Source organism: Rhodnius prolixus, unplaced genomic scaffold, assembly GCF_049639745.1.
Source record: "Rhodnius prolixus isolate KJV_2025 unplaced genomic scaffold, Rpr scaffold_5, whole genome shotgun sequence".
In the NCBI taxonomy this organism is placed as follows: domain Eukaryota; kingdom Metazoa; phylum Arthropoda; class Insecta; order Hemiptera; family Reduviidae; genus Rhodnius; species Rhodnius prolixus.
In genome coordinates, this window is record NW_027411624.1 from 44,206,548 (window position 1) to 44,219,916 (window position 13,369).

Below are 13,369 nucleotides of genomic sequence, written 5' to 3' on the forward strand. Positions count from 1 at the left end.
TTTTCAGGCGGGGCTTAACGTCCAACTACCAATTAGGTGTCGTGGACGGAGGCGACTAGCAAACATACTTTACTGTAAATTTCTTTTATTAACCTCTAAATAAAATCCAAGGCCTAAGACCGGGAATCAAATCACCCAGTACCACAATACATATTAGCTTTGCGGGTCTAAAAGGTTAAAGTAGCATGGCTGCTTTATTGAATCTCTGCATAGCTTTGTGATTGGTTGTTTTTTTAGTGATGGTTGCTTCACTGTACAAACCTGATGCTGTACGGGTTAGAAAACAAGGAAAACTTCAGTGCTGTGACGTACGTTTTCCTTCCTGTTCTCAAATAACGAGGTTAACTTGGATTAAGAAAACGGGCAGGTTTTTATCCTCTAGCTACCGTACTGTCACTAGTTTAACCCCATTTTTTTTATGACGACAGTACCACTACTGAGAGAGGTTTCTATAAAGGATAATCATTGTTGCAGAAGAAACTGAGAAAGAGCTTTACTTTGGACCACCGGGGCGGCTTCTTTTTTAAACTTTCCCCCTTATTTAAATGGAAATTTGGTGACTTCATCTTGTGGTATGAGGGTTTGTAATTGTGGAAGTAGTTAGCGTTGGTAAAGGAGAGACTTGAGCCAGCCCAGGAGGTCGTGTTGGCACCGCAGCGCAGGAGTCGTCGCTTGATTATGTTTGGTTTGTCTCTCGCCACTTCACCTATCCGCAGAACCTCCACAGTTCTTCGTCATCACCACCCTTGTCTTCCTTCGCCCACTTCATCCTGCTCTCAGCTCATCTAACCCACTTGGAAATCCTTTACATTCTCTCCTTTTACCTTAGTCAACTTGATTTGAAAACCAGTCTGTTCTAGATATACTTTATTGTTTAAACATTATAATGGGGAAACTCTATCTCACTCTGTCTCGCTCTCTCCTTCCAAAAAGCCGCCCACTCTTGTGGCTACAGTTCCCCAGTCCAATCATATCATCATAATATACCCTCTTTATCATTCCAACAATTTCAAAGTAAATATTAGATTCTCAACTCTCCTTTCCATTTTAATCTTTTACTCTCTTCCAAGTCTTGTTTAACTTTGTTTTACATCCCAATTTTCTACTTCGCATTATAATCTGTAGATTTCTGTACAGCATCTTCTCAGTGCTGAATCCTCCTCGAGGGCTTTAGGAAGTAATATTTCCGATCATGGAATTATAATTATTAAAATAATTTCTGGTTTGTTTCAGAAACAGAAGGATTTCTTTGGCCGTGTGGTGTCCGTGTCTTTAGAGAAGGAAACTGATAAAGGTAAATACTCGTAAATGTTGAAGTTTATTTTAAGAAATAGAAAGGCAAAAGAACGAAAGCCCATCAACACCGTGCATTCGCTTAAATCAGCCTCCCAGGCGCCACAGTAGCCGAGCGGTTAGAGGCGAGACCCGCAAAGCTAAGATGTATTGTTGGTTTAGTGGGTTCGATTACCGGTCTAGAGGCCTTGAATTTTATTTAATGGTTAATAAAAAGAAATTTACAGTAAATTATGTTTGCTAGTCGCCTCCGTCCACGACACTTAATTTGGTAGTTGGACGTTAAGCCCCGCCTGAAAAAATAGGCGATTACTTTACTTTATTTACTTTAAATCAGCCTCCCAGGAGTGGACTCATTATTTAACTAGATCCCAAGCGGATTGCCTGGAATAGCTGTCATTCAATCGTTCGAAATGGATTGGGATTTTGAAAATGAATGAAATTTGAAGGGAACATGATTTCGCCCGGATAGGAGAATGAAACCTTTTTTTGGAAGGCTCCAAATATTCTTTAGGATGAGCTAAAAATGGAAACTTTTCGCCGAATTCCCAATATTCACCCCGCAAGGCTAGTTTGGCGTAGTAATGAAAAGAAGTCTTTTGATTTTCTTTTGACCCTTTGATAAATTAACAGAGCGTTCAGGTATAATTCAGTATTAGTAGCAAATTGGTTAACACGAGATTTTCATGTACTGAGAAAAAAAAGAAAAAAGTAAAGTTTTGTTCCCGTTTATGTATGGTGCTTAATGCCAGAACGAAGGAGGTGGTGGGTATGTGAAGTTATAAAAGGAGTGGTTATCTAGTTTAGTTATTGCAATACCAGGGGGGTGTGGTAGATTGAGTGGGCGTGGCCTGCCTCACCTCCATTACAGACCCCATTACCTGGGTACCACAGCCTGGTGGCAGGCACCCTCTACCTCCTCGGCAGGGTATCTGAAGAACAAAGTCAACAATAGTCTCCCCTACCAGAGACGACCTCCCTGTATATCAACAACACACTCCCACATCGGCCAGACTAATAATAATCAGCTCTTCCAGGAGTTGCTCTGCTCTTTACTCGCTCTCCTTACTCGAATATTCTGGAAGAGAAGAAGGATATCCTCGATGAATCTGTATTTCTTGTGTATACACACACACACACACAGACATCAGTGACTCCATTCTGTTACACACAAGTTGAACCATCAACACGATAACCTCCAGCGGTAGTTGTACCAATCTTGTATGTCAACATGGTTGCCAGTTTATTATTTAATGCCGGATGAACAATAATACGTTCGTTAGTTTATACAAGATGATACAACAGTGCTGTGCATATATTTGTACAAATCTTATGATAGGATATAACTAAGCAAATACACCATTATCGGTACCCATTATTCTCTTCCTTCCTCTTAACAGTCATCTCTCCCTCTACGACCTAAAACGCTGAAGCATGCCCTAATTACAGTAACCACGTCAGAGATTTTACGAAGAGATTACAAAGTCTTTTGGGCATCCAACACGTTTGCACTTATTTTGGACCCTGGAGACGATCAATGCGATCTCTAAGCCATAAGACCGTATAGAATCATCGTTGCATATTAGCTGTTTGATACGGGACAGCGATTTTCTCGTACTTAACCTTAACATGCTTAACACCCAGCAGGCTACAATGTAAACAAAGTGAAATTGTTAATTATCCAGTAGAAGTTAAAAAATAAATTTATAAACTATATTTATATGCCTTCATAATGGGCGGAATGTAATCTTTTGTGACAAAAATATGTTTGGTGGCCGAGAAGAGATAATAACCATAGTACCTAGGTCGAAAGCTAGGAAAAATAAAATAAAAAAATAGAACCTGAAATCGGCAATAATTTTTTTTATATTTAGATGAATCAGTCGAAAAAAATAATGCTCTACAATATATCATTTGCTTTTTACTAAAAAGGTTTTGGAATAGAATTTTTAATTTTATTTACAAAATTGAAGAACAAAAGGTTTCAACAATATTTTAAAAAATCTCTCTGCTTTATTATTATTTTTTGTACAATGCTGCTAGTTAGTTATAAAATAAACATACAGGTCCATTTAATTAATAAAATTTCCACAGCCTGCTTTATTGGAGAATATATAGAAATGTTATCTCTTGTTACGCACACAAAATAAAATGAAAAAAACATGAAAACGTTAATTTGCATCCTTTGATTTTTGTTCGTAAAAAATGTATTCTAGAGTTTTTAAAAAATGCACAAAAATAATAAAAAAAAAGAAGTATTATTTCATTATTTCATTTTTTGTTTTACAAGTTTCATCCTGCATCATACATGAAAAAAAAAAACACTCCGATGGGGGAGCTGCTGTGGCCATCTGTTAACTAGTGAAAAGTGCATTTTTCTTTTAAATATTAACAAAAAAAACTGCATCCGAAATGTTGCCAAAAAAAATTTTCTTTGCACACGCCATAACCGGAACGGGGAACCCTTTCATTGCCATGCACTTTTCTGTTTATCATTAATTCATGCAACAAAGTATATTATTGCAGGCAATCTGTAACAGAGAGATGCATGAAGAAAAAATCTAGTTACTAATGAAAAAACAACGTATGTGAAAAATTTGTTTAAAAATACAAAATATAAAAAGAAAACAAAAATAATAATATACATGAACATATAGTGTTGTGTAAACATGTTTCCATGGTAACCAACCAGTATGGCCGTCAGAGGGCGTAGCAATTTCCTTTTGTTTAAGTGGGACAATTTAATTTTTAAAATATATGATATATTCCTATCTGTCTAAATAATTTTTTAAAAATATCTTTGTAATAGTAATTTTAAAAGTAATTTGAATTACAATAGATTCAAAGAAGTCATATAACCGAAGATAAAGAGATATAAGAAGTAATGTATGTACTCCAAACGTACTACCAACCTAACGTTCGCTTAAAAATACTGAAACTCGAATGAACTCTACTCGATTTCATTCGTTAATAGAAATAAATCTGGCCTACTTTTTCTAGTTGATCCAATTGCCCATATATGTATTTCGGCCGCAGATATTTTACATGATGTGGTTAATTGTTGCAGCCAAAACTGATGATATAGTGAAGAGCGATGTATGGTTTCACTTCAAGGAAGGTTACAATAATGCAGTCAGAAAGAGTGTGCTCATGTCCGATTTGTATTAAATACAGTAAGTAAATTATAAATCTTATTACAAATTAACCGAGAAAATTCAGCCTTTTTTTTTATGATTGACGTAAAAATGAAGTTATTCAATACTCTCTTTTATTCAGTAAAAGCGTGACTAAGTTTTACGATGTCAAATCAAACTGTCCGGTAGTGTAAGGGTTGATCGTCAACAAAAACTGCCCGAAAAACTGTAATATTGAAGAATAACCAACTTTGACAATTTTTTTTTTCTCATTTCTTGTAATAAATTTTAATTCAAAAATGCCACATTAGGTTTAATTGTGAGTAATTTAGTTCAACCTTAATGGCGAAACAACTTAGAACAGATAAGTTCATTTTGCCTTGCCTCATAAACTGAAAGTATATTAAAATTGTCAGTTTGTTATTCTATTACTTTTCGTCAGTTTTGGCCTCATTTTTATGGGTATTTTATGTGAAATAAATTTTGTTTTGTAGTCTTATTTACATGAAAGGTAACCTTCCAGATAATAGTTTTTACTGTTTAAATTGTTTTCAAAAATAACCTGACTTATTGTCGATTTTGGAAATAAAATGATGAATGAGTTTGAAAGTCAGGTTATTTAATTAAATCTTGTCATAGGCTTCAATTGGTATGGCCAATTGGACTTATATTGCCTGTAAACAAATATTTTATTCATCATGGTTTGCTTGTTTTGATTTGTCTATAGCTTGGTGGTGACTAGGTAAAAGAAAGTGTTGCTAAATTTTCGAAATTAATAATAAATTCAAATATCTGTGTTCGAATTTCTCTGACTCCGAAGTGACGGTATTTAGAAAAGGGTCTGTACGTGTGTGAACAAAAATCGCAGGAAACTTAACTGGTGCGAGGTTTTAGTTTGGTTTTTGAGGTATGTGAGGGTCGCTAGCTGATGATGTTGATATTGTGTATCGGTACGATGGGCTTCCTGATAACTACCAATTCTATCTTCTATTATTGTAACTTTTATGCCAGAGATGAATTAAAATCCGAAGTCGGACAGAACAAGCAAGCTCAGACGGATAAAAATTTCAAATATTGTCTAGACAATTGTGATCCAATTCAACTTACCTTTTAGTCTCTTTTACTTTTTTTTTTTTTAGACAATATCAAGATCTATGCATTGCAAGCGTTTTTTTTTAAAGCTCATGAAGTGGAAGATTGTTACCCCATTGGAGGAGGAGGACACCGGGTATCTGACATCAAGCTTGTGTTTCCACCCAGAAGCCTTCCAGAAATATGCCTCTAACGCATTTGTTTCTGGAAGAAATCAGTATTAAAGAGCTTTTGGGGAGCATTAGTGACAGGCATAAGTTTAACATCCAATTCCCTTGGGGGAAGCGGGCTGTGCTTCCCATGGTCAGGACAGTCGGAAGCTAATGATTGTGCAGTTTATCCTTATGGAAGACAGCTTCATTCACCACAATGCATCAGAAGTGGACAGTGAATTAAACAACCACTTTATTCTGTCGTATTTACGAAGGTGGATCAGCGGTATGGGTGAGCTAGAATGTTTTTAACTGGGGAGAGATCTAAAAAAGGAAAAAAATCGCCCTGTTTTGCTCATTAAAGAATTCTGGAGATTGATGCTCATCTTTGAAGGCCCTGCCGTTAGAGTTCAGCAGACGAAAAGTGAAAAAGGTGGTAGGTTAGAAGGAGACGACTTCGGCAGCTAACATTTCCATGAACGACTGATCGTCTCCACCGACAATAACTATCCTGCCAAAAATCTTTGAACTAGAACTGCACCAATTTTATCCAGTTATCCATTAATTACGGCCAAAGTGGGCCACCATTTGCAAGGTCTCTCCTTTTTCTATTTTGGATTGTTTAACCTTGAAGGGAAGATTGGAGGAAGACAACAGTATTTACAAAAAAACTCCATTAAACAATAGCGTTTATTTGTATTATTTATTCTTTTTACTCATTTATTTATTCATTTTTACATATTATATTTTTTTATATATATATTTTAAATATATTATGTATGTAATTTGTATTTAATACCAATTATACAAGAGATTAACAATTTATTAAATTTTTTTGGTCTCAAGTATTGTCACTAGGATGTATATCGTATAACATTATATGTTTATTTATATATTTACAGCCATATTACATACATTATATATACGTGTATTTAGTCCAAATATACAGGCCTTTAGAGAACCTAAAAGTATTAGGTACCTTCTAGATTTATTTAAAAAAAGCAGATAAATTAGAAAGAAAGGAATACAAAATACATTAGATTGCACTCGTTCATTTATTTATTCAACTAGATAGATTTTTACTACATAAATATTCTAAATACATTATTAAAATTCTATTCTTGTTTTTTGTTTTTTTAACAATAAATACTACCCAAAATAATAACAAGAAAAAAAATGTCTACGCATTTTATTTTTATTATCATTTATTTGATTTTTACTTTTTATTACACATTTCATTTTCAAAATCACTTTGGGCGGGCAGTGCCTTAAATACTATATTTTACATTAAATTTATTATATTTTCTGTTAGTATATTATTTTTTAGTAAAAAATAATAGTGAAGTGGTTAGAGCAACTGGATTCATAACGTGTATGTGCCGGGTACGAGTTCAGTGTGACTGGACCCTTAGATGATTTTAATTCCTAGGAGCTTCTACAGCTCATTATCTTGGGATGGACAGTGTTTTCTCGTCTGGAGATCTGAAGGATACTGGAGAAGTGACTTCGAGTCAGTGACCCTCAATATATTAAAGCGTATTAATTAGAAAATAATCACCTGATACGCAGGTCTCTTCTCTGGATGTGAGGAAATATCTTAAAATTTTTAGAATCTAAATTTTTACCGCAACTCTCATGCTTTGGGGGTCTAGAATTTGATTCTTTTTTAAAGAAATTTGGCTTTTGTGTAACAAACCAATAAAACGCCACAATGTTCTGCTTGTCTTTTTTAATCGACGATTATTTCTGAATATTTAATGAGATGGAGAAAGGAGATAAATAAAATATTGAAATACATGTCGTGTTCGTATTAACGCCACTGATTGGATTATTTCTTCAAAATGTAGAAACCAAAAAATTCTTATTAGGTACTGAAAAGAAACTAACTTGATCCACAAGCGGAAGTTTAAGAACTTCTAATTGGTCACTGCAGCCAGTTTAGGCTCCTCCTCTAGAGGTGGCTTTTCTATCTTTTGAAGCTGTTTTCTATCATTCCACTGCCAACGCTATCACGAAGGTTGTGGCCAATCAAAATCAGCTCACAAAGGTGCACGCTTTTCGGGATGTTTTTGAAAGAGTGTTTTCATAGAGACTTTCTCGCAAACGTTTCTGATGATTTTCAGTAAATGGCCATGGAAAATGTGATCTGAGCTCAAGCGATGTTAGGAGTAAGAGGAAACTGCCTCTTATATGATGTTTGACGGCTTTGTAAAAACAAGAATAAGGCACTCTCGAGACCCAGAGGAGATCATGTCGCTAATGTCAGGAGGATAATCCGCTGTTGGCTGCAGAAATTGGACACCCAATGTGTTCCACTCGTAAGTCCCAGTTATCAGGACGGTAAGACGTCAAAAAATAAAGGAAAACATGCTGTGTGGCTGCTTCAGGCTGGATCTATGGATGGTCTCTGATAGAGCGATGGAGGAAAGAAAGTGGTAAAGACAGAAAGCAGGAAATAGAGAGTGGAAAAGACCGCGGAAGAGGTAAGGTAAGATATATGGAAGGAAAATTACATGAAGAAATAGGAAGGAGAATCTGGGCAGAAGTCAGGGAGGTATTCTCGCCCAGCTACAGCTGTTGGTACTGAATGAATGTCGGATCATTTCCAGTAGTTATAAGCTCTTGTTCGAAAAGATTATCTATCATACAAGGATTATTATTACAAACAATAATACGAATAAAGGGAACAAAATGGTCATTGATAAAAGTTAATTGTCAGAGGTAGATGGAGGCGGTGGTGGTGGTAGAGGCGCTGGAGGCAGATGTGTTGGGGGCGGTGCTGCCTTTAGCGCAGCCTGCAGCGAGCTGAGCGAAGGCAGCAAGGGCAGCGAATGGTGGAAGGTGGCTAGCGAGTGGAGTAGCGCCGCCGAATGTTCCTGGGCCTTCCTGCGCAGTTCGGCCGCAGAGTTGTGGCCCGCGGCAGCAGCTGCTCCCGCCGCAGCTACTGCCGCCGCCAAAGAACTGCTGGTGGTCGCTCCTGAGGAACTGGTGGCCGTCACTGAGTTCGTACTAGAACGTCCTGTATCATCTGGGCAGCAAGAACAATGACCTGTACACAAACATATTAGCTTGAAAGCATTTACAAAAAATTGAAAGTCATTATTATTTCATACAGTTTTAAACTCTGATTTGGTAATAAGGAATAGTCTTTTAAAAGCGTTTTTATATAATCGCAAACATTTCGACAAGAATTAGGGGTCCTCATCAGGTCCTCTAATTATGATGTAGAGAGAAGGTTCTAAGGTTATGCGCTGTGATTATTATTAACTAAGAACACTCAATACAGATAAGCCCAACACTCACAAACTGTTCTCTAGGCATCAAGGAGTAGTTATCCATAATCTGACAGCTTCCCACTCTTCTGGGATTTCCCATGCCTTCTACATACCAATAATACCAGAATTACAAAGTTAAATTTTAAAATGAGTGGTTTTTAAAACGCTAAAACAATGACCACAGAGGAATTTATTATACAATTTAAAGAGAAAATTCGTTTATACATGACATAAGGAATAGAACAAAACAAGAAAGAGGAATACAATGAAGTGATAGCTTGTCAAGTAGGTGCAGCTGCCAGGTAGACATTTCTTGAACTGTCATTTTAATAATTTTCGTTGCGTTTTGCATTTACCTTGTGTCTTGAAATATTTTTTATTAGAAATACTACCATTAGCTGGTACTATGTTGTTAACAAATTTTTGAATAATTAAGCTTGAATAACTTATATTTTGCAGAAATTATCGTATTAAGCGCTTCTTCCTTCTCATCTTTCTCTTTAGTACAATACCAGTTTACAACTAAGTATAGTTCCTTTAGCTAATAGTAAATGTCATGAATAGCATGCTGGGAGTTCAATATTAAATAAAACAAATTTGAGGTATCGATTTTGTTGTAATGATGACAGTAAAGCAAAGTCGACTACATGTTTTTATGCACATAAAAGAAAGGTCTTTCCTAGATTGTCGATAACAAGGGCAAATACGGAACTGCAGGGTGGCATGGGCGGTGACTAACAAGATAAAAATGTTTTCTTTGCTAAGTTAGTTTACTATGGCCCACCAAGGTAGTGTCAGCAGTGGGACAGACTACGGTAGTTTCCCACAGATGCGATCGACCAGGGCAGGACGGTATGCCACAAAGTTCTACCTACGCTTAGGAACATACATACACACACACACACACAGGCACCTAGATAATCAAGTTTTGTAGAAAGTTGTATGTTGTTAGCAAAAGCTTGTCGAACGAGTGTGCGTATGTATACTTGGTGGATACTAAGCTTAAGAGTTATGACAAACAACTTGCGGTGAGTGTAGACTAGGAGGAGGCTGCCTACACTGCCGACTATATGATCACATCAGCAAGCCCAGGGTGGTACCTGTAATCTAATATCGTACTTGAGTTATGTACTCAGCGCAAGTACCCAGCCCGGGGTAGATGGAGAGTCGTTGCTGTGTCTTATATGAGGCATATATACCTCATACTATATGGTAGAGCCCTGCAAACACTACCTACTTCTGCGACGTTACCTCGATTATACTGCTGCCTGTAGGAACATTTTCCTCTCCTATCTCTCCTGTTATGAAATATATTTTTATACAAGCACCCGTCCCATATTCTTCTCTACGTCATTTTTTCTTTCCCATCTTTCGCTTTGAACAAATAAATAGACAAATTAGATTTACCCGATCAGAGCTCTTCCATTTCTATGACAATTTACATGAAAACTTTTTTCATTATTTTCCAGCAATACATAAAAACGATAACTGACTCTCAAACGTACACACTAGCTAATACCGACATGGTAAACAGCGGTGTAGCTTGGTTACTATTAGTACAGTAACGTTCAAGTTTTTGCTGTAGAGTGTGCTGGCGACAAGTGTAAACCTGGTGAAACCTTTAAGAGTGGCCGTACATAGCCTTTGTTTTGTTCATTATTAAGTTGTATGGTTAAATTTTTGAATTTTAGAAATAGTGTAAATTCTGTCTTGGTTCAAGATTTTTTTTTTTTTGACTTGAAGATTCAAAGAGGATACAAAGTCAGGTAAATACCATTCTGATTTTAGTAGTTTGTATTTGCAAATAGTTATACTTCCAATATACTCGGTTGCACATTTTATTTCATTATTTTCCTGGATCCCTAACAGTTATTTAATTTGAATGTGTGTTAGATGACTCGTAAAAGTTTCGCAAAATACCAGCTGAATGCGGAGAATTCCGTGCGTGAACTGCATGAAGAAATGATCGTGTCCCGATTGCTGTCATTTTTCTAGGACAATTCGATTAAGGGCAATCATTTTCACCACCCCGGAAACCCCGATCAAGTTAGGGTGAAAAGAAAGTTAAGGGAATTTTCCAAAACCACACTTTCTTTTTTTCCTCCCTGTGTTAACATTTATCGTGTCGGCACATTAGTAGACAATCATTTGAGACACATCAGTAACCTGATTATATAACAAGGGCCTAACTGGTGTTATGTTGGTGTGTTAGTTGATAAAAGCTAGTAGGACAAGAGAGGAACGTTTGAGAGGAGCTACAGGATGCTGTAGTAGGACCACCTGAGACCTTCAAACTGCAAGATTTATAATGTCTTCCACTAGAAGCTTCTCCCTTTTCTGCCAACAGTCATCGTACTCTGGATCTCCAGTGTAATCCGAATTTATAACCGTCTCCAGTTATTTATTACATAATCAAAATATATTAAAGAGAGAGTACCCCTGCTAACTCTCTCTCTCTCTGCCCCAGGGTGGGCTATATAACCCACCAGCTTCTCCTTGTCTCTTATCCTCTCCTAACCGAAACTCTTCCCCTTATCCCTTTAAACTGGTTGTGTTGAGCAAATTGGCTGTCCATTAAGTGGCTCTAACACCCTTGGTTAGGTGATACATAATTATTATTAATAACTGTTGGATCATAGAAAGCACTGGGCTGAACGAACCAACCACCCTGCCTCTAATACTGTAAGTGTTCCGGCCGCAGAATCAATTACATTAGACATATGCCTTAACCAAGACTTAGTAGAATCTATCTTGTTATAATAAACATTGTTGTATACGATTTTGTATCTCGGCCATATTTTAATATAAGTGCTCGTGATTTATAATTTATTTTGTTTATTTAGTTTTTCTTTCATTTTCTTTTACTAAGGTATTTTATATATATATATATTTTTTTTAGATAGATCTCGGCACATGCGTGTGAATTCTGTTGTCAATGACTCCAACAGCTTCTGTTCCAGCAAGAGGAACAGAATTTTATGGTAAAAAGGTCATTTAAGGTAAACAAACAAATTAAGTACTACGGTTTTATTCAATACAATAAAATAAAACTGTGTAGACTTCAATGTTATAAATTTTTTTTTTTTTGCCCAGAATTGTCAGGAGACAGCGTTACATACAGTTGATCGATTTTGTAAGGAGAAGCATTTATCGATATGCCAAACCAGGTACTCTTCTGAGTTTCGAGTGTCGAGATCTTGGTCTGAGACAGGAAATCAGGATGAAGATTATTAAGCCTTCAACAAACTGCGTTTAAGCAGAGCCAAACCAGGCTTTCTGCTGCTGATGTCGCAGATGATTAGATAAATGATTTAAGATGGAAGGTAGGTGCCCTTGCCTACAGATTATTGTCTTGCAAGCCCCCACATTGTGAAAGTGACAATAACAATTGTTTTTAGATAAAAAAAATTAAATAAATAAATATAAAGGAATGTAGATTATTGCCAGTTTCAGTCAAAAAGTTTTTGTTTTAAGGTCAAGTTTTCGACCTAAGAACTAGGGTTTCACTGAATCTGGTAATCTATCTTACTTTTGGATTAATGAATCAGTCACCAACAAAGATGAACAGTACTCTACAATAAACACTTTTACATGCATACATTCTTACTAAAATATATGTATATTTACCTTTGATAACAGGAAATAGAGGAGGCCCAAACTGTGGCGGGAAGAATAACGGAGTATTCCTTGAAGTTAGCGCTGAATCCGTGACAGGCCGGAAACCAACTCTGCCAACAAAAAAATACCAAAACAAATGGTAAATATATTCTGTAGTGCTGTAAACGCCAAAGAGGGAAGACAAAACCGAAAAATACAACGAACAGATGTGCAAACAGAAGTAGTAGAAGTATGTTTGCGTATAATCTATAGACTTAATATGCAAAACACTGAGCAATATAAATCTATTCTGCTTCAAGTGCACAGATTTATTTCTTTTTTTACCAAATGTCTTCCTTTTCCAGAACGCTCTGGTAAATATAACAAATTTAAATATTTCCCAAGTTCCACATTGAATTTTATATATGTATATATTTTTTAAATAATTTGAAAGAGAATAAATCATTTTTTATTATTATAATACGGTCTGTTTATTCAAATAAATGTTGAATACATTATTTCGTTGGCTCAGACATCATTAGCGGTTTTGTTAGGAGTGAATATTCTATTTCCCAACCCCAACAATGGCGTAGAGAGCGCCAGGAGCCTATGAGGTTTCCTATCATGAAGAATGAAACAACATTACTGAAGAGTTATCCAAAACAAAGCGTTTAATATTTTCTTTTATCACTTGAGATGGTCACTTAAGTGATACAAGTTAATATTTTTTCCTCTAAATAGATTTATATTAAGTAAATCTAGAATAGATAATTTAACATCAATATATTTTGTTAAAAGAAATTTATAGTAAAGTATGTTTGCTAGT

At 36.0% G+C, this 13,369-nt stretch overlaps 2 protein-coding genes and 1 long non-coding RNA gene across 6 annotated transcripts in view; 2 read left to right on the plus strand and 1 right to left on the minus strand.

Moving 5' to 3' along the window:
* Nucleotides 1-6,373, plus strand: part of cutlet (chromosome transmission fidelity protein 18 homolog) — a 70,944-nt gene extending 64,571 nt beyond the window's left edge. The window contains exons 19-21 of one of the 3 annotated variants that reach the window (XM_074136032.1): nt 1,234-1,294; nt 4,361-4,466; nt 5,567-6,373. In XM_074136032.1, coding sequence (XP_073992133.1) covers nt 1,234-1,294; nt 4,361-4,461 — 162 coding nt within the window. In that variant the 3' untranslated portion in view covers nt 4,462-4,466; nt 5,567-6,373. Of the gene's footprint in view, nt 1-1,233; nt 1,295-4,360; nt 4,467-5,566 lie in introns of those variants that run through there. The other 2 variants (XM_074136033.1, XR_012460861.1) reach the window with 2 other exon arrangements.
* Nucleotides 6,374-8,075: 1,702 nt separating this feature from the next.
* Drgx (Dorsal root ganglia homeobox) overlaps nt 8,076-13,369 on the minus strand; it is a 129,094-nt gene continuing 123,800 nt past the window's right edge. For both annotated transcript variants that reach the window (XM_074136042.1, XM_074136043.1), the window contains 2 exons: nt 12,574-12,674; nt 8,076-8,720 (listed from right to left, as the gene is read on the minus strand). In XM_074136042.1, the coding sequence (XP_073992143.1) occupies nt 8,380-8,720; nt 12,574-12,674 (442 nt within the window). In that variant the 3' untranslated portion in view covers nt 8,076-8,379. The remainder of the gene's footprint in view (nt 8,721-12,573; nt 12,675-13,369) is intronic.
* On the plus strand, nt 10,343-13,024 carry LOC141458288 (uncharacterized). The gene is made up of 4 exons (XR_012460866.1): nt 10,343-10,712; nt 11,846-11,945; nt 12,040-12,269; nt 12,586-13,024. It is a non-coding gene; the product is annotated as an uncharacterized lncRNA (long non-coding RNA).